The sequence below is a fragment of the Dromaius novaehollandiae genome, chromosome Z, assembly GCF_036370855.1.
Source record: "Dromaius novaehollandiae isolate bDroNov1 chromosome Z, bDroNov1.hap1, whole genome shotgun sequence".
Classification (NCBI taxonomy): Eukaryota; Metazoa; Chordata; class Aves; order Casuariiformes; family Dromaiidae; genus Dromaius; species Dromaius novaehollandiae.
The window spans coordinates 7,291,316-7,310,578 of record NC_088132.1 but is presented as its reverse complement, the minus strand read 5'-3'; the positions used below and the strand labels follow the sequence as shown (position 1 = coordinate 7,310,578).

Below are 19,263 nucleotides of genomic sequence, written 5' to 3'. Positions count from 1 at the left end.
ACACACACACATACAAGCACACACACCCGTACATGCACACACCTCATGCACACACGCACACACACGCCCATGCACACACACACGCACGCACACACACCCCCATGCACACGCACACACACACGCACACTCCCCATGCACACACACACGCGCGCGCGCGCACACACACGCACACTCCCCATGCACACACAGACATGCAGATACACCCCCGTACATGCACACACACGCGCACACACACACGCACACTCCCCATGCACACACACACGCGCACACACACACACACACGCGCACACACACACCCGCACATGCACAGCGGCACGTGCGCGCGGAGGGAGGGGAAACGCAGCCCAGCAGCGCTGCTCCGGGCGAGGGCGGGTCGCGGCGGCAGCACCCCTCGGCGCCGCGCGGCCGGGCCTTTCGGGGCGGGGGGAGGAACCGCGAGGCCGCCCCCCCCCCCCCCCCCGCCCCAAGCGCCCCGGGCCCCGGGGCCGCCCTGCCCCGCCGCGCCGCCACTCACCGCGCCGCGCCGCCCCTCACCGCCGCGCCGGGCCGCGCCGTGCCGGTGTGCGGGCGCCGCAGGTGCCGCGGACGAGGAAGCGGGGGCGGGCGGCGCCGGCGAGCCAACCGGGGCCCGGCGCGGCGCCGTGAGTCACCAGCGGCCGCGCACGGCGGCCGGCGGCGGGTATAAGAGCGCCGCGGGGACACCCTCCCCCCCGTGCATGTCTCCGGCGCCCTCCTCTCCTCCTCGCCTCGCCGACCGCGGCGCCTCCCCGCCTCCCTCCCTCCCTCCCGCCTGCCTCCCTCCCTCCTTCCTGCCTGCCTGCCTTCCCCGGCGCGGCGATGCGGTCGGGCGGGCAGCGCGGAGACGGGAGCGCCGCGGCGGGCGGCGGCGGCGGGCGGCGGGCGGCCCCGCGCTGGGCGCTCTGCCTGCTGCTGGCCCTGGGCGGCCTGCGCGCCGCCGCCGACGGTGAGTGCGGGCCGGGCCGGGCCGGGCGGGAGCCGGGCTGCCTTCCTCGCCATCCACCCCCCCCCCCAAAAAAAAAAAAAAACCATTTATTCATCTATTTTTGCGCCCCCTTCCTGCCCCGGGCTGCGCGGCCGCCGCGCTGCCCCCCTGCTCCGCGCCCCCCCGACGGTCCCTGCGGGCGCCCCGCGGGGCAGGGCCGTGTTGCCCCGACGGTGCGGGCTGCCCGGGGGGAGTCTGCGTGCCCGGGTGTTGCAGGGAGCCCGGCGGCCCCCTCCCGGGAGGAGGTCGGGGAGCCCCCGGGGGCGGGCGGCGCTGGCCGCGCTGTCAAACTGCGCTGCAACTTCGGCTCTGTGGCATCCGGCAGCGCTGGCGCGGCTCTGGGCGAGGGCGGCTGCAGCCCCGCGAGGCTTCTGCGCCTGGCCGCGAGGCCCGGTGCCGCCAGCCCGGGTGCCGTCCCGCAAGCGCGGCCCTGCCCGCCAGCCCCGGGGTCCTCCCTGGCGCGGGAGCCGTCACCGCCGCGGCAGTGGAGCGTGTGCACGGGGCTAACGGGATGGTCGAATAAAAGTACCCTCCGCTTGAGGGGAGGTGGCAGTCACCGGGCTGACTCCTTCCTTCCTTCCTGAAGGTCCAGCCGGCTCTTGTGGGTGGGAGGTGGGCAGCTGACGTCAGTGTCGTCGTATGGCATTTGGGGTGCGGGTGCGCGAGTCAGCTGTTGATCTCCTGGCTAGTCCCCAGACAGGCTCAAGCGTCGGGTCTTTGTCGGGTTAGCAAAGTCTGCTCGTAGGTGGTTAGATCTTGTAGTCCTAGCAGCGTGCAATGGTCTGGGCACTGGATCTGCCAGGTGGAGCACAGCTGGGGGCATGTTGCACAGCTGGGGGCATGTTGCATCCAGTCCCCGTACAAGGAGCGATGGGGGAAGGAAAGGGAAGTGTCTGCCTGGTCACCCGTTCCCGTACTAGTCGCACATCTGGCCTGCAGCAGCGCCCTCTGACTAGACAGCCCTGGTTTGATGGACCAAACTGGCTGGCGCTGAAACTGATGCTCGCTGTTGCCAAAACTCCCAACAAGAGATAGGAAACGAAGGGCGACAGGAGTCCACCAGCAACTCAAGTCTGGCTCTTCCCGCTGAGTTAGCGGCCCCAGCAGCTCTCTCCTGCTAATAGTTGCAGTTTGCCAGGGTCTCCAGGGAATAGAAGCTAGCTCCTGCCTGAGCTCTCGCAGGGTTTCCCAGTCATTAGGGCAAGCTTTTCTGGGACTTGGTGTCAGATGACAGCACACAAGTGTCACATGTTTGAGACTGCCTAGACCAGTAATCTGACAAGTTGCTTAGGGGGCTGAGACAAACAGTGAGAGCGGAGGTAACAAGAGAAAGCAATTCCGAGTTTAGCTTGGGCAGCTGTTGTAGCTGTGCTCCTTCACCATGCACACACTGCTGCTTTATAAACCAGCTTCTAGTGAGTATGTGTCTGGGAAACACTGATGTTAGCAACCACAGGCTGGGTAGCTACTGGTTCTCCACATCTGTTTTTTTACTTCCCCTTCTTCGCTCCTCTAGGCCTTATCTCTAAGAGGAGGGAAGGTGTGAGGGTACTTCTAGTGTATGGCTCATGTGTGAACAGGAGCTTCTATTTCATGGTTAGCTGGTACTGAGCTGATAATCACTGAGGGTCTAATGACTGGAACTGCAACAGAGGTTGCTTCAAACAGCAGTAGATTAGACTTGTAGTGTCATGACTAAATGGCTACCTGGTATTGCAGGACTGTGCTTGGCGTAAGGAAAGGGACTGTACTTAGTGTCTGGAAGTAACCTTTATCTTAATGGAGCTGTCTTCAAGTGGCCTTTGCCGTTTGACAGCCATGTCCAGGAGCAGCAGCAGATGATGACCTTCACCTTCCTGCACCTCTGTGGGTGTTGGGTGCTCCCAGCTCCCTGCTTGTCCATGAGCTAACAAAAGTAGTTGCTCTGAGACTTCATTGAGCATACTCTGGAGAGATGACACTTTCTTGGAATGGCTTCTTGCAGTAGTCTTAATTATGGAGTTAAAGTTGTAAATCCAAGCTTGGTTTTTGTTTCATTTCATTGCGTGTAGCTTCTCTGTTCTGTTTGGTCAAAATGATGTTACATTTGTAATCACAATGTGCTATTAGCAAGCCTTATCTCTGAGTTATTCTAGTTTGAAATAGAATAACTAAGGGCTGTGGAGTTATTTTGGGATCTCCTGAGTGGCAGGCCTAGTCTAATATCTCTAGTATGCTATTTTGGGAAAGGTTGACTGTTCTCACTCTGAAAGCCTGGGTGAGGACGTTGGAAAACTAGCAGCAGGAGTCAGTCATTTTGTATTTAAGTAGTAGTACAGTAATAGTGGAACAATGTGTGACCAAGGTTTGCATGCAGAAGACTACCTCTCTTAGCAGTAACTGGCCAGCTTGTAGGCGATCACAGTATAGGACCAAGTCGATGGCCATGGCTCCTGCAGGCTGAGCTGCCTGAGGTGAGCCTTCTAGCATGATGAGGTTGTCCTAACTCAACAGCCCTTGACGAAACGGGTAGCTTTGCAAAACCACGCTATTAGGAGGTTCACGCTAGTGTAACTCCCATTCTGAAAAGGGGTGGAGGGTTGGAAATGTAGAGCACTTCATGGATATGCAGTTGTTTCATGATAATTGCATTCAAAGAATGCCAGTGCAAGCTGTTGTGGCTTGACTGAGTAAAACACTAACTTGCTTGTCAGATGCAACCTGTAAGACTGCTAAAATATTAGCAGAGCCTAATAAGCTGCTGTTTCAATTCCTTTACTTCTCATACTAGAGAGAAGATAAAATTGCCCTTGCTTTCCTTGCTTGTGTTCAGCCACTAGGTAAAGGCAAGCCCTGGACAGATTGCTAGCCAGTGTGGTGTGAAATATATCTGTTTCAGTAGGCTGCATAGCTTCCCTCTGCTTGGAAACTCTCTTGCATTTTGCATATCATACACCATAACAGAGCACGTAGCGGTCTGTTAGATGCCCTTTGCCGGCCTTGGAATGCCAAGACAAAGCACTTCCATTAAATGATGCAATAAGCCAGGGAGGAGCAGGACTCTTGCATCATGCCACAGACGTGCAGCCAAAACCAGTGCATAAGCTCATAGACTTGCCTGCATGCATTTGGTGGAGCAGCCCTGGCTTAGCTGCTGAAGAGGCAGGCTGCTGCTCTAGTGGCAGTGACAACAGAGCTTCAAGGCATGGTAGCTTCCCTTGAGGGATGGGGTCATACAGCTGCAGAACTAAGATATTTTGGAAAATGCATGTGAATGCTAAGTGTCACACACAAAGCGGTACCTGACTCAAGCTTACTAACAACCTGCGATCCCTATCAGTTGGGAGAACAACAGGATTGGTTCCAGAAGGAGGTGATAAAATATTTTGCTGTCCTAACATCAAGTTTGACCTAGCTTTAATAAGCAAGAGCTGGATAAGTCCAGCTTCACTTCTTATATACGAAGGAACTTCTCTTGGTGCCCTTGTTTGAGGACTTTATTAACCAGATGGTGGCAACTAACTCTCCCCCATGATTATTTTCCAGACTGCAGGGCTACTGCTGCTGGGATAGCCTATACCAAGAAAAACTGTTGTTCAACTACAGGGCAGATTGCTAAGCTATCTCACTGCAGGCGTCTGTGGGATCCTGTTACAGTGTATTAGCAGCAGAGTACTGAAATGCTAATGCAACTTGATGTTAGTCACATTTGAACCCTGTTTGCTCAAAGTTTGAAGAGCTTTGAGAATGCAATACTAAGCTTCAAACAGCAAAAATCAGTGCACATGTGCATCCCACTACCACATGGCAAATCTGGAAAGCTCAGCAGTGAGACCACTGAGGATAGTTTACTGCTGTCCTGCAGGCATGCCGTCATGCTGCTTAAACTCCGTGCCTGTGCGGTGAAAACTTCCATTCTGCTGTGGTTACGACTACAGTCAAAAGTCTCAGAGCTCAGATCTTGTCTCATGCTGATGTTATTTTGTTTATTAAGCTGGATATCTTCCCCCACTGCTGATATCAAGAGGTATTGCTAAACAGTATAGGGGCTCAAATTTCTCTTCTCATTGAAGGTGCAAGAGCAAAATGTGAGGAATCCCAATTTGCGTGTAGTAATGGACGCTGTATTCCTTTACTCTGGAAATGTGATGGTGATGAAGACTGTTCAGATGGCAGTGATGAGACTACTTGTGGTAAGTACTTGGGCAAAAGCAGTATCTCTATAGTGTTACTTGGTTGTTAGCCTTGATGCTGGAGGGGGTGGGGGATAGCAGATTGGATGGTGTCCCAAGGACAGAGACACTTGTCCTGTCCAGCACCTCCATTGCCAGCTGGAATACACAGCAGACAACAAACTTCCTAGAGCAACTAAGGGTCTATCTTGATGCCTTGTATTCCACTGATATAATTAAACTGCACTAAACACTGAAAATCTGCTGGACTTGGTGGCTGAGGTAAAAGCTCATGACCAAAACTCTTAATTTGCTGGGAGAGTGATCGCGAAGACCAGACTGCAATGCTTTTCTCTTATTGCTTTAAGATGTGGTAGAAATCAGCTGCTATTAGCACTTAGATACTGCTTAATCCAGGATTAAATATCCTTTTTTCTGTATGAAAGTGATTCTGTTCAGCCTCTGTAAACACTAAGTCTACCTCTGGCTGGCAGCTCTCGCTTTAAGTGCACTTGGAGACCAGGGCAGGTGACTAGATGTAACTAGACAAGGCAGAATGAACTCCCTGGCCAACACTGGTGTGACTGAACTGTCAGTCTGCTCAAGCAGGTCTAAACAGTTACCTTAGGGCTATGTAGCACTGCACCTCTAACAGTTTATTATCAAGGCATTTGACTTGCAGTGCCATTAGAATTTAAAATCCACATATAATCGTAAATATCCATAGTCCTTGCTGCAGCTCAGGTTTGTTCCAAGTAGCAGCTCTTCTAGCAGCATAGTCACCCTTAACACCACCACTCCTTCAGTGTGTGTTTGCAGGAAGATAGATGTTTTTCTGTGCACCGGCGTAACTCTCTAGGAAGTGTTAAGCAGTGCTGTCATTAGGCTGGTGGAAGAAGACATCAGACACTCAAGAGCTAGAGGTGCTGCATCACTTGGCTAGAGCAACAGAGCGCATCTCGCTGCAGCACACAAGCTTAGCTCCAGGGTCTAAACAAGTGGCCGTCCTTCTCCCTTGCAGTAAAGAAGACATGTGCTGAATCTGATTTTGTGTGCAACAGTGGTCAGTGTGTGCCTAACAGATGGCAGTGTGATGGGGATCCGGACTGCGAGGATGGATCTGATGAGAGTGCTGAGCTGTGCCGTAAGTGAGCCTGGCCCGTCAGTGCTGGTGGGGAAATCTGTGGGGCGGGGGGGGAGTGTTTTGAGTTCGCGCCTGCCTGCAGCCTGGCTCTCCTCCTACATGAACAAGTGCTTGCTCTGGAGAGCACCTGCATAAGTGATAGTTTGGCTGTGGCCACATCCGTAACTTGACAAGACTTCGTGCTAATTAAAAGGGCTCAAAATGAGTGGGAGATTCGCCCTTATGGTTGATAGATGATAGCAAGATTCACCAAGATTTTCCTAACAGTGAGGAGCAGTAAGCACACTGGAGCCTTGAGTGTTACGGTGGCTTGTTCGCTGAGCGATCCCTGTCCTCTGAGAAAACTAGCTGCAAAATAACCAGACCTAGAACACGAACTGAGTGACTGAATACCTGTGGGGAAGAAAGCGAAAGTACAAAGGCCTAACTAGAAGCTCTGGGAATATACTCCAATCTTAAGTGTTTTAACTAATCTAGGAATATAGATCCTGTGGATCTATAAAGCTTTATTTGTCTTTATCAATAGGATCTGCACTGAGGAGCAATCTCGATACTTCAGCCCCGAGCCCTACTGCACTTTGGCATTACTGCTACATGCTGTTTGAGACCGCATGTCACAGCTCAACCTTGTGCAGTGTAACTGGTGTGCAATAACAAAGCTACCACCACAAAGATACTCTTAATAAATATTAATCTATTAGGAACTGGAAGTGCTACCTTTTTTCTGTTACTGAGTGGTATGGACTAAAGTAACACCTTCTACGATGCTGCCATTGATTTAGATGGATGCTGACCCCTAACTGCAATTGTGTCCAGAGCTGGAGCCTTTCAGACTGAACTTCAGGAGGACTGCTAAAACCCAAGATCAGTAGTTCTTAAGTTTCAGGACTCTTAAATTGAACTTGAACTTTTTCCAATAGATATGAGAACATGCCGGGTAAATGAAATCAACTGTGGTCCTCAGTCAACCCAGTGTATCCCAGTGTCCTGGAAATGTGATGGTGAAAGAGACTGTGACAGTGGAGAAGATGAAGAGAATTGTGGTAAGGGAAGAAAGAAATGGTGGCTGCATAACTCTATTTGAAATTGACTTGACCTGAAAGGAGCTAGCTGGGCAGTATACCTGGGAAGATAAATCTCATAGTATCAATATCTTCTTAACACTACATTCATGTTTGTGTTGCAGACTTGTCCTAATGCTCCTGTATCTTCCTAAGTTAAGGAGTACAGCAATATAAGCTATTCAACACTTATTGTCAAAACTAGACAGAAATCCCAGTAGACATAGGCTTGCTTGCATGCCAGGCAAACCATCACAACATGCTTTCTCCAGAGTTTCTCAGCAGGTAACTCTAGTTGGTGATTACATTAACAATCTCGTCCCTTAAAAATATGGTAGTGACTTCTAACCAAGCTGTAGGGAGCAGCTGTTTTGCTTAATACTCCTAGCTGTAGTATTGTACACTAGTCTGAAAGTACAGACTAGGGAGCTGGTTTCAGGTGCTGCGAGGGACAACTCCAGGGCAGTACTCAAGCAAAGATGCAACCGCCAGCCTCAGTGCAGTGCTCGTGGCTCGTTCTGATGGACTGCCAGCACAGCAGTAGCCTGAGGTGTCCCAAAACAAGTTTGCTGTGAGCAAAGCCACAGGGTTGACTTCTGTCGGTACCGCCTTACCCTGAGAGGCTAACAATATACCGAACTCCACACTTGTGCTCTATATCCATGGGGTAGCTGCCATACTTGCCCAGTGAGTGCCTTTATCTGACAAGTAAATCTACATGCAATGTTTTTAATGGAGCTGATAAAATTATCAGCCTAGGCATACTGAGCTGCTAGCTACGCTGCTACAAAATGAGCACTGCCATAAGTTGTGTGGATGTGCTGAATGCCACAGGATCAAGTAGTGCAAGATCTTGATCTGTTATCCCCAGTAGTCCAGGCAAATGGGCCGCTGCTCTCCTGGGGACCAGCACAAAGCACTTCAATTTCAAACTACAGTGCATGCTGACCATCTGGCTATCTAAACCACAGTCTGTACTCCAGAGCTGGCAATTCTCTTACCTTCTATCTCTGATTCACAGAGTCTGAGCCTGTTCTCCCAGAGGCTAGCACTTCAAAGCAGAACAGCCTAGCTGCTTCAGAAAAGTATCTTCACTCCATAGCACAGCTGATGCCTCTTGCTCCTTACAACAACTAAGACAATAAGGACAGTCTTTGCAGGGCTCAGCTGGCCACTGCAGGACACTCAGGGTCTCCCAGAGCCTTGCACGGGATGCTGACCTACTGTCAGCTAACAGCTGATGAAGCAACCTGCAAAGCAAAATACTCTTCATAAGAAAGTCTGCCTTGTTGTGATAATCTGCTAATCTGTTACTCCTGTTGCTCCAGGCAATGTGACCTGCAATCCAGTGGAGTTCACATGCAGCAGCGGGCAGTGTATTTCCAAGAGCTTCGTCTGCAATGGCCAAGACGACTGCAGCGACGGCAGTGACGAGCTGGAGTGCGCGCCCCCAACCTGCGGTGCTCATGAGTTCCAGTGCAGGAGCTCCACCTGCATCCCCGTCAGCTGGGTGTGTGACGATGACACCGACTGCTCTGACCAGTCGGACGAATCTCTAGAGCAGTGTGGCCGCCAGCCTGCCCCTCCTGTGAAATGCTCCACCAGTGAGGTGCAGTGTGGCTCCGGTGAATGTATCCACAAGAAGTGGCGCTGTGATGGAGATCCTGACTGCAAGGATGGAAGTGATGAAATCAACTGCCGTAAGTTAACTTGCTCCTTCCTCTCAAGGAGGTGCTGCCTCGCCTCTGTCCGTTCTTTCAGCAGACCATTGGAATATAACTCTGTAGTGACTCTGTTCTTAGCTTCTCGGACCTGCAGACCAGACCAGTTCAGATGTGAAGATGGGAACTGCATCCATGGGAGTAGGCAATGCAATGGTGTGAGAGACTGTCTGGATGGCACTGATGAAGCCAGCTGTAACAATGGTAAGTGTGGAATTAAGCAAGGATAAAGATGTTGCAGAATCTCTCTCGAAACTGGTGGTCCCCTCACAGTCTTCATTATCTCAGTCATTCAGTGCTCCGGACCTGGCAAGTTCAAGTGCAGAAGTGGAGAATGCATAGACATCAGCAAAGTGTGTAATCAGCAGAGGGACTGCAAGGACTGGAGTGATGAGCCCCTCAAGGAGTGTAGTAAGTGAACAAATTCATTGCACAATGTTGACCTTGAGGCAGACTCGGATACTGCTTCTGAGTTGCTGGCTGTCAGACTGTGGGATGCCTATGTGCTTCGTCTTAGTGACAAGAAAACAGCCAGACGCAATCCAGTTAATAGGCTAGCTTTACCACAGGCAAACAGGCTATTGGGATGACTTCTCAATGGCTTCAAGGCACTTGGAAAACACAAACTCTGCTGAAGCTTCCAGGAGCTTCACTCTTGCTCTGCTGCCACCAACTTGTGACACAAGCAACATGATGATGATAGCTGAGCACATACAGGTCTTGAGGAGGTTCTCTTGCACAGGACTTCAAGTGCCAACGGGGTTTAGCACTTGTGGCAGGTATCATTAGAAGATATACGGGTATCTGGAAAAGCACTCAGTGATTAAGACTTAAAGACTAAATGTGTGTGCCATCTAAGAACAAGCCAATTCTTCTCTTCCAGACACAAATGAATGTCTGGTGAACAATGGTGGATGCTCTCATATCTGCAGAGACCTTATTATTGGCTATGAATGTGACTGCCCAGCTGGGTTTGAACTTGTAGACAGGAGAACATGTGGAGGCAAGTATCAGCTATGTTAATCTGGACCCCACTGATGTTGTTGGATGAGAACAAATGAGTTGTTACGTTGTCTTTGCAGATATTGATGAATGCCAAAACCCTGGTATCTGTAGTCAAATTTGTATCAACCTGAAAGGTGGTTACAAATGTGAATGTAGTCGTGGCTATCAGATGGATCTTGCTACTGGAGTGTGCAAGGCAGTAGGTAAGCATTGGCATAAGACTTCTGTACCCCTCAGGCATGAGAGCCACTTTGAAAGGAGGTACCGTATGAGGCATTACCTATGCTGTTGCAGGTGTTTATGACACTGGTTATGTGCTGTTTTCCATATAATTTGTAAAGACCTGAATACTCCTAACATCCTCTCTCTGCCCATAGTCAAATTGTGGAGGGAGAGACAGACAAGGTATGGCATGGCAAAGACCTCTGTCAGCATCCCCTAGCATTAGGGGAACAGCATACCCTGCAACTCTTAAACATGTTGTGAAAGAACAGTGTGTGACTGCTTGTCTAGAACTACAAATAACCTGTATGCTCTTTTCACAGGGAAAGAACCATGTCTAATTTTCACCAACCGCCGGGATATCAGGAAGATTGGCCTTGAAAGGAAAGAATATATTCAGCTAGTAGAGCAGCTAAGAAACACTGTAGCTCTAGATGCTGACATTGCTGAGCAAAAGCTCTATTGGGCTGACTTCAGCCAAAAAGCCATCTTCAGGTAAACAGACTAAAGACTTAGTCTCTGAATCCTGGAGCATTTTCCCCTAAGTATCTTGCGTCAAGATACTGCTCTAAACTTTGGTGCCAAGAACTAGACTCCTGATGTCCTGCACTGAAAGACTAAGTACAGCAGGTGCAAGTTCCAGTCGATAGATGTGTTTATGCTGATTATGCTTCCTATTGAGTGTTGCTAAAGCTGAATGAGAAAGCACCTTGTGGAAAGTTGCAAGTGCATTTTCTAGATTGTCTGCCTGAGATCTATATGTTGTATTTGCTAAGGCATACAAAACAGTTTCTGTGGAGGGAGTGGCGAAAGCACATAATTCTTGTCTTCCAGTGCCTCTATTGATACCCGTGACAAAGTTGGAAAACACATCAGAATCCTAGACAACATACAGAGCCCGGCTGGAATTGCTGTTGACTGGATTTATAAGAACATCTACTGGACTGACTCAGCTGCAAAGACCATTTCGGTGGCTAGCCTAGATGGTACAAAAAGGAAGGCTCTGTTTTACTCTGAGCTAAGAGAGCCAGCTTCCATAGCTGTAGATCCTCTCTCTGGGTGAGTATTTCTCCTGCTTCTCTAAAAACCAGACCTGCAAGCTTCTGTGTCCTCATAATTGACTTTGGTATCCTTTTATCTAGCTACTTGTTAAATGGTTATAACTAAGCCTTAAATCCTACACATACTTTAGTGCGTCATACAACATAAATTCTACTTCACAGCTTTATGTACTGGTCAGACTGGGGTGAGCCAGCAAAAATTGAGAAAGCGGGAATGAATGGATTTGACAGACAGCAGCTTGTGACAACAGAAATCCAGTGGCCAAATGGAATTGCTCTAGGTATGCTGAACGTGTTCTGTGTTGAAGGTATTCTGTACCAGTTTGCCTACTGCAAAAGCTAAGATCATCCTTCAGAAAACTGTTTGCAGCTTCTGAGAATAGTAAGTTCCAGCATGCCTGGAGATACTGCAACAGGCAAAGCTACTCCCCAGATACTGAAGTGGTAACCTTTTTTGTGTGGCTCTGTTCTAATTGAGGCATAGGCCACTCAGGCAGCACTGTAGCAGGCCTTCTGCATTCCCATATAAGAGATTAGGGTAACACTGCAATAGTTCTTGAACTTGTAAGTATTTCAGCTTTTTCAGGAGGCTCTGGAGGTCTTCTCAGTGTAGATACTGAATATTTTTCTCTCTTCCCCCACACCCTGCTTCTCCTAGATCTTGTAAAAAGCCGTCTGTACTGGCTTGATTCTAAACTGCATATGCTGTCCAGCGTGGACTTGAATGGCCAGGACCGCAGACTTGTGCTAAAGTCTCATATGTTTCTTCCCCATCCTCTTGCTGTAACAATATTTGAGGTAAGAGCAGCTTCCTGTACTCCTTGTGTCTGAGCTCATGTTCTTGCTGGTGCATGGCTAACTGTGTTGTGATAGCTGACTGAAACTAACCCAAATGTAATGGGATGCAATGACTCTGCCTTCTAGGACCGTGTGTACTGGATTGATGGGGAGAATGAGGCAGTCTATGGTGCCAACAAATTTACTGGATCTGAATTGGTTACTCTAGTAAACAACCTCAATGATGCACAGGACATCATTGTGTATCATGAGCTTGTTCAGCCTTCAGGTAACTCCCATGTGGTTTATAGCTGTGTGAGCATGTACTTATGTGAAGCCTGCCCTATTTGGGTGGTGGTAACCCAGCTGCTAGAGAAGCGTGGGGAATGATCTCGTTCACCTGTGTAGCTTTCTGCTTCCATGCTGTGCGTGGAGCTCCTGGCGTAGATGCCCTCACTGGAACTGAGAGAAGAGGAAGCTGCAATGCCTCTTGCTCAGATAGAGTAGGTAGAAGTCTGTAACTTGCAGAGGGAAGTCACTCTAGTACAGCAATTACTGAACAAAATGTTGTGCTGTACTACTTAGCATGAAGGCTCACTCCTGTCAGTTGTTTAAAACTAATTTGTACCAACAGGCAAGAACTGGTGTGAAGACAACATGGCAAATGGAGGCTGTAGCTACCTGTGCCTGCCTGCTCCTCAGATAAATGAACACTCCCCAAAGTATACCTGTGCATGTCCTGCTGGATACTTCTTGCAGGAGGATGGTCTGAGATGTGCAGGTATGGTAGTATGACTGAAATGCTTTCCTGGCTGGACAGGTAACCTGTAAGAGGCCAGCATGGCAGTATAGACAGTATATATTGCATGGGTTAGTCTGAAATTCATCTTTGAGGGGGTGATCCTCTGGCATGCATTAAGCAGGCACTCAGTCTGCAGTGCTGTTCAAAGTCCATGCTTGGCTTCTGCATCATCATCACTTGCAATAATATGTTGCAGTTGGCTTTCTGCAGACAGCAAGCACATGCATAAATATACCTAGCCCCCCTTCTCATAACACAGTGGATATATGGGCTAACTATAAACTAACGTGGCTCTCCAGTATATAAACACACCACGCTGAAAACTGACAGGCTGAGCAAGGAAGTGCTTTGCAGGTCCGAACAGGCTGCTGCTATCCAGAGCAGTGACTATATGTCAGGCTTGCCTGTGTGGTCCAGTGCAACTAGACACTGCAAGGTACCACTTGCTGCGTCACATGTTGACTCTGACTGCTGCAGCCAGACTAGTCAATGTGAGGACCCTTTGCCTTTGGTGAGTAGTGGATGCTCTAAAGGACTGATACTTAAATGCATATCTCAATGCATTATCATATCTCAAAGGCCATGCTTGACCAGCAAACACACTGAACCAAATCTCAAGGATAGTAATGGTTTTAATGATTCCCTTCAAATACCTATAGGTTATGCATGATTAACTGTCTAAACTGATTCTTAAAGTTTTTGATCAAAAAATAAATTATAGCTGAGGGTGGACTTGCTAGTGAAATAACTAATGTCAGTATTTCCAATTAAGCTAACAAGCTGCATGATCATTCTGCCATCTGCTAAACGTTCACCACCATGGATGTCACAGCTAAGCCATCTCAGAACTTCAGGATTAACTGGGTTCTTGATCTATAATTAGTTTCAGGTACTGGAACAACTGTGGCTTACACTGAGGCTAAAGATACCAGCACAACAGAAAAATCTCCAACTGTTGGACTAGTTCCTGGAGGTACTGGTCCCAATAACTCACTACTAAACATTACAGAAATGAAATACAAACTGACCCACTAGCCTACTTGAAGTTTTTCTCCTCTGCATGCAAATAGAGAATACAGGTCATGTATGTAGTCCAAATAAGATAGCTGGAGCCTAATGTGATAAAAAAGAATTGGTTTGCTTTATGACAGTATGGAACCCATAGTGTCCATGATGTCCCAGGAGTGCTCAGAAGATGAGCAATAAAAAAAGTTTTTTCCTAAGATAAAACGAAGCCTATTAGGCTGTTCTTACAATGCGTTGCTGAGACAAGTTAATATGATAGCAGCTTCTGGATTTAGTCGAGTGCCTGCATCCGACTAAGTCTGCCAGCCTATCGGTAAGCAACCTCACTGTTTTGTAAATTGTCACGCAGGATTCAACATCAGCGGTACGGTGTCTGAAGTAGCTGCTGCCAGAGGGACGTCAGCTGCTTGGGCTGTTCTTCCTGTCTGTGAGTACAGCATTCACTAGCATCGGGGTGCCCCTGTTGTGGGTTAAGCCTCCACTTAGTCTGGAGTTTGACCTGACACTGCTTAATGCTTACAATCCTTTTCTTTCCCTGAAGTATTGCTGGTGATGGCTGCAGTGGCTGGCTACTTCATGTGGCGTAACTGGCAACACAAAAACATGAAAAGCATGAATTTTGATAATCCTGTCTATCTGAAAACAACAGAAGAGGACCTCACAATTGATATTGGAAGACACAGCAGTTCAGTAGGCCATACCTACCCTGCAGTAAGTAAACTTGTTGACTTGTCTGAGGCTCTTGGCTAATCTTTGGCCTAGGGACAGGAAAGACCGATAAACAATAGCTGACTTGAATTTGGGAGAAGTCTCTGCTTTCAAGAGCAGAGACTTACTAGGTGCAGCTGAAGTACTAGGCTGAGTAAAATGAGAGCTCATTCTTTTGATCAAGGCTAAAGTTGTAGCAAGTGTCTGTTCTCCTGTGCCTGGCATGGAGTAATCCAGAGCTGAACTGGTGGAGAACTGCAGAACTAGCTCCTATTTTAGACTGCCCTGTAGTGAAGCTATGCACTGTGTGGTATCCATCACTAGTACAGCTGTGGCTAACTAATGCCTGTTTTGTACAGATATCCGTTGTGAGCACAGATGACGATATGGCGTGAGCATTGGATCAGCGATCTGAGTTTACTTGCATTTTACATTATTGGGGATAATAAACCAGGCTTGTGGCTGAGACTTCCTCCATTCTTGGAAGAATGAAGATACTTTCTGTATGTATGGAACACTTATGTAAATACCTATTTTATACAGCCTAGCAACAAACCTTGTAAATATCTGTCCACAACAATTCAGCTTTTAGTGGTTATGGTTTTATCAGTAACCCTTGAATTGGTCAGTCAGTAACACCACTGGCCAAATATAAAGCACTTTCCATAGAAAGCCATATTCCAGCCACAGCTTGTGCTATAGTGTAACACCTGTACATATGTGTATAGGCCACTTGTAAATATTCCTAGAGAATCACTATTAAGCACTTTGAAATACTTCAAATGTAAATTATTGTACACTGTCTCTTTTTCAATGGTTGGGGCAATGGCAATAGGAAAAAACGGGTTACTGTGATTGCCAAAAATTTGTAGACCTAAGTAATTTTGTATGTACGACTGAAACAATCTTGTCTGTTACCTCTTAGAGGTATACAGGTATGAATGCTCTTTGAGAAACCACTGTAAATTTTAAATGCAGAGGAGGGAAAAATAAATAAAAAAAGCAATTAAATTGGTCTTCCTTATTATGACACAACTGAAGTAGAATAGCATATGTCCTAAGTAGCCCCTGTTGCTACGTGCCAAAGCCCCCAGCAGTGCATATCTGTGTGAGCTAGTGTTCCCTTTGCTGTGGGAACAGAGGCAGTCTCCTGCTCTGAGTGGGATGAGAGTGACTGTGATGACAGTCAAATGCATGAGCAAGGCTGGCCTGGGCACCCTGTGGTTCTTAGTGCTCTGCCTGCAGCAGACTAAGTATGTGGATCTGCTGTGCTCAGCTAGTGCTCTAGGTTGTACCTTGGGAGCTGACTTTTCAGCCAAAGGACCTGTTAGGCTGGCTCATTTTAGAGTGCCAGTTGATCACAGTGGCTGTAAGACCACTCAGAGTGCTGGAGCCTCCCTCTTGGTTGACCACAGGACAGATGAATAAATGTGTGGCTCTAGGAAGGTGGGATTCATCTTGCTGCTGGTGACTGCCTAGTACCATGCTACTTACTCTGGTGCTAGTAGCATGAAGTCTATTTCTTATTTGCTGTATGAGCCTAGTTCACTGAGGCAATGGGGAGGGATAAGGCTGTGTTAACTTGCGAGGTCTGTGGCCTTCAGACACTTTGCTTTGTGACCGAGTCTGGAGCCATGAAATGGGAAGTTTCTGCTCTTTATGGCCTAACTGCTTGGCAGTCTCCAACTAAGCAAAAGCTGGCTTCCCTGGCCGGTAGTAGCTTACTTAATGACAAATTTTTGTCTTGGATAAAGTCCCTGTTTCTTCCTCTGACATTGCAAGATCCTGGGCTTGAATTGCCACCCTCATGAAAAATGGCAGGAATTGCTAGCTTTATTGCTACTCATCCTAGAGCAGGTATGATAGAAAGATTAACTTCTCCCTCAAGGCAAAAAATTTTTTTGTTTTGATTGGATGCACATTCAAGGCTACCAGTAGAAGACATGGCTTGGGAGAAGCTGAAGTCTCCCAGTCATGCTTTGGTGATGACTTGGTAAATCATTCTCGGTCAACATTTCTAAAATAGTAACAATAAAAAAAAACAGTAGAATTTGGATCAGTTCCCAGACTTGGTTTTAATGCCCATTCTCATTGCAACTGTTCTTTTGTGTATTGTGAACTCCTTTCTTCACAGATGAGGATAGCTGCCAACTTCTGCAGATTAAAAATAAGCTGTTTCTAGCAAGCTCACAACTCTTCTGGGAGCTGAAGCTTTAGTCAGCTATCCCTGGCAGTTCTTGTCTATCTACAGACATTTTCAGTATGTAGAATACATGTGGACTGAGATTACTTAGCAAAGATCAGGAAGTGAGGAGATCTCTAAAGTTTCTGTCCAAGAATATTTTATCTATTTTGCTGAATAGCTTCTGTGATAAGGTAGGAAGAGAGGTGTAGGGTTTTTGGTGGTGTTCTTGTTTTTAGTAGCCTAATCTTGTAAGAATTATTAGTTTTTGGATAGAATTCAACTTTTTCAATTAGATTTCTAGCTGTAGATATTATAACATATTTGTATGGAAATGTTACAGACCCTAAAATAGAATTTTTATTTTTTCAGCCAGCTTGTTGGTTATGAAGCTGCATAGCAACTAAACACAGGCAAAACTCTTTGCCTCTCTAGTTTTTAGATAGATGTACCTCTCCGCTTTCTTGCTAAAGTTCCTTGCTATCACTGGTTTAATACCAAATAGCACATCGAATAGACTGATAAAGATGCTTCCTCACATTAACATTCAGTGTTGGAGTTGCAGCTTAAGACTCAGTTTTCAGAACCTGAGTTAGTTCTTACAGAAATTGAAGTCTTGGGATTTGTTTTTTGACTTTACCCGCGTGTACTGAATAGAATTGTCAAAAACAGTACTTTAGAGCATGAAAGTAGTTTCTATAGTCTGTAGGAGACATGACACTTATCCTGATAAAACTTCTACACATTCAACAGCAGGAAGGCGGTGGAGTAGGGGGTATCAGGCAGTAGCAGGGGATGATATAATATGACCCGTTCTTAGTTGCAGATGTGTTTGGCTCTTAATTTTTTAGGTTTATCCTGCCCTGCCCTCTTCATACCAGCGTTATGAAGTCCTTGTTTGCTTCCACAGCATGCTTGGAGAGTAGTCAGGGATTCCTTCTGTAAAAACACATCCAACTTGAACAGACAAATGCCTTACTATCTTTGAATAACTTTTTTCCTGACATCTGTGAGTCTGTCTCTTTGTTTCATTGCTCCTTCATGTGACTTTTTTGGCACCTAAGAAGAGTGGTATAGCTGCACTGAAGTCCCTCAGAGGAGCCTGTAGCAGTGCTAACTGCCACTGGAATAATTCTCAGAATTCAGCCATGTTTCAGGTTCTCTGCTACAGGCTCACATGTTCCCAGAGCAATGGGGCATCAGTAACCTGTTTGGCTGGGTTTTGTTTTCCACTTGACTTCTTATGCCTCAAAGAATGTACTGTCAATAAGATACATAAACATAGTTTCAGTGGCTTGTTCAATACTGGCTTTTTTTACTCCAGCTGAATTCGAAGCTCTCTGGTTCTGAATACTGTTTAAACGCTCTTCAGCATCTGTTAGCAGTGTGAGTGCAGAGCTGGTTATAAAGTTCACTTTATCTTACAAGTATTCAAACTTCTGTACTGTTACACTGTTCCCCTGCTCCCGTGTCCTTTTCTACCTATTTGATCTGCTTTTTGAGCAATAATGTAAGATCTACAATGCTAACAAAAATAGACAAGAGACAAAGGAAATTCTTGTGTATTACTCCTTCCCATCTCTTCCCTACCCCATTCCTCCTTGGATATTTGCAATGTGCCTTTTCCCAAGGTAACTTTATGTATTTTTCCCTCTATCTAATGGAAATATCTAGTTTTGATCTACCAGATGTTTGAAACAGTGCAGATGCATTCATTTACTTCTACGTGGTGCTGAATCCTGCTAGATTAAGACGAGGAGCCAGGCTTGGAGAAATGGGATGGGAGACCTCGAATAAGGGAAACCTTATAGCTGCTGAAGCACTTTACTCCATAACCTTAGATGCAAGTGAAGGCCTGCCCCTTCTTGCTGTAGTCCTGCCACAGCAAGCCTGCAACTCATTGGCAAAGAAACATGCTGTTCCTCCTCATTTGGAGCTGGTGCACAAGGTGAATGTGAGTTTCTTGTTGCATATTTGAAGGAGGGTGCTTTTGTAAGAGGTCTGCTCTATTAAAGTACAGAAAACAACTTAATGCAATCCTGGTTTGTGTTTTTTCAGTTTTTTTCTTTTGAAAAACTTCACAAGTTGCCCATATGGAATGAAGAAAAAAACCCTAAGAGCAGGAGAGAGGCTGTGAAATGAAGAATGGGGCTGATGAGCATCTGGATTAAGATTGCTAGTTGAAACAATTCTGGTCTTATTTCTGCCTTGCACAGCCCTAGTCATGTCATGTACACATCCCTGCCAACCAATGGAAAATCCTTTTTTATGGTTAGGAGAAAACCAAACTCCCAAGCTGAGCAGAATCCAAAAGCCTGAACTAGCTACAAGACATTTCTCAGTGTGTAAAGAACTGCTTAAACACTGGCAAAACAAAAGATTCAGGAGAAAATTTTTTTG

General features: G+C 47.2%; 1 protein-coding gene across 4 annotated transcripts; it reads left to right on the top strand.

Moving 5' to 3' along the window:
• Nucleotides 1-673: 673 nt before the first annotated feature.
• VLDLR (very low density lipoprotein receptor) lies at nt 674-18,895 on the top strand. Of its 4 annotated transcripts, none has more exons than XM_064502193.1 (19): nt 674-964; nt 5,056-5,175; nt 6,176-6,298; nt 7,219-7,341; nt 8,688-9,059; nt 9,147-9,284; nt 9,369-9,491; nt 9,964-10,083; nt 10,163-10,288; nt 10,631-10,802; nt 11,142-11,366; nt 11,531-11,649; nt 12,027-12,166; nt 12,293-12,434; nt 12,780-12,926; nt 13,831-13,920; nt 14,323-14,400; nt 14,515-14,684; nt 15,041-18,895. In XM_064502193.1, exons 1-19 carry the CDS (start codon nt 838-840, stop codon nt 15,074-15,076), a joined length of 2,691 nt encoding a protein of 896 aa, XP_064358263.1. In that variant the 5' UTR covers nt 674-837; the 3' UTR covers nt 15,077-18,895. The 4 variants fall into 4 exon arrangements, with proteins under 4 accessions (XP_064358263.1, XP_064358264.1, XP_064358262.1 ...); XM_064502194.1 differs by having other exon boundaries at nt 675-964; nt 9,162-9,284; XM_064502192.1 differs by lacking the exon at nt 13,831-13,920 and having other exon boundaries at nt 752-964; nt 9,162-9,284.
• The last annotated feature ends 368 nt before the right edge of the window (nt 18,896-19,263 follow it).

What these genes read in the sequence shown, in the direction of transcription:
- VLDLR (XM_064502193.1), top strand. Translation starts at nt 838, where the DNA reads ATGCGGTCGGGCGGGCAGCGCGGAGACGGGAGCGCCGCGGCGGGCGGC. An exon ending in CCTGCGCGCCGCCGCCGACG is followed by an intron (nt 965 to 5,055) that starts GTGAGTGCGGGC and finishes TTCTCATTGAAG; the next exon opens with GTGCAAGAGCAAAATGTGAG. An exon ending in GCCAAATGGAATTGCTCTAG is followed by an intron (nt 11,650 to 12,026) that starts GTATGCTGAACG and finishes TGCTTCTCCTAG; the next exon opens with ATCTTGTAAAAAGCCGTCTG.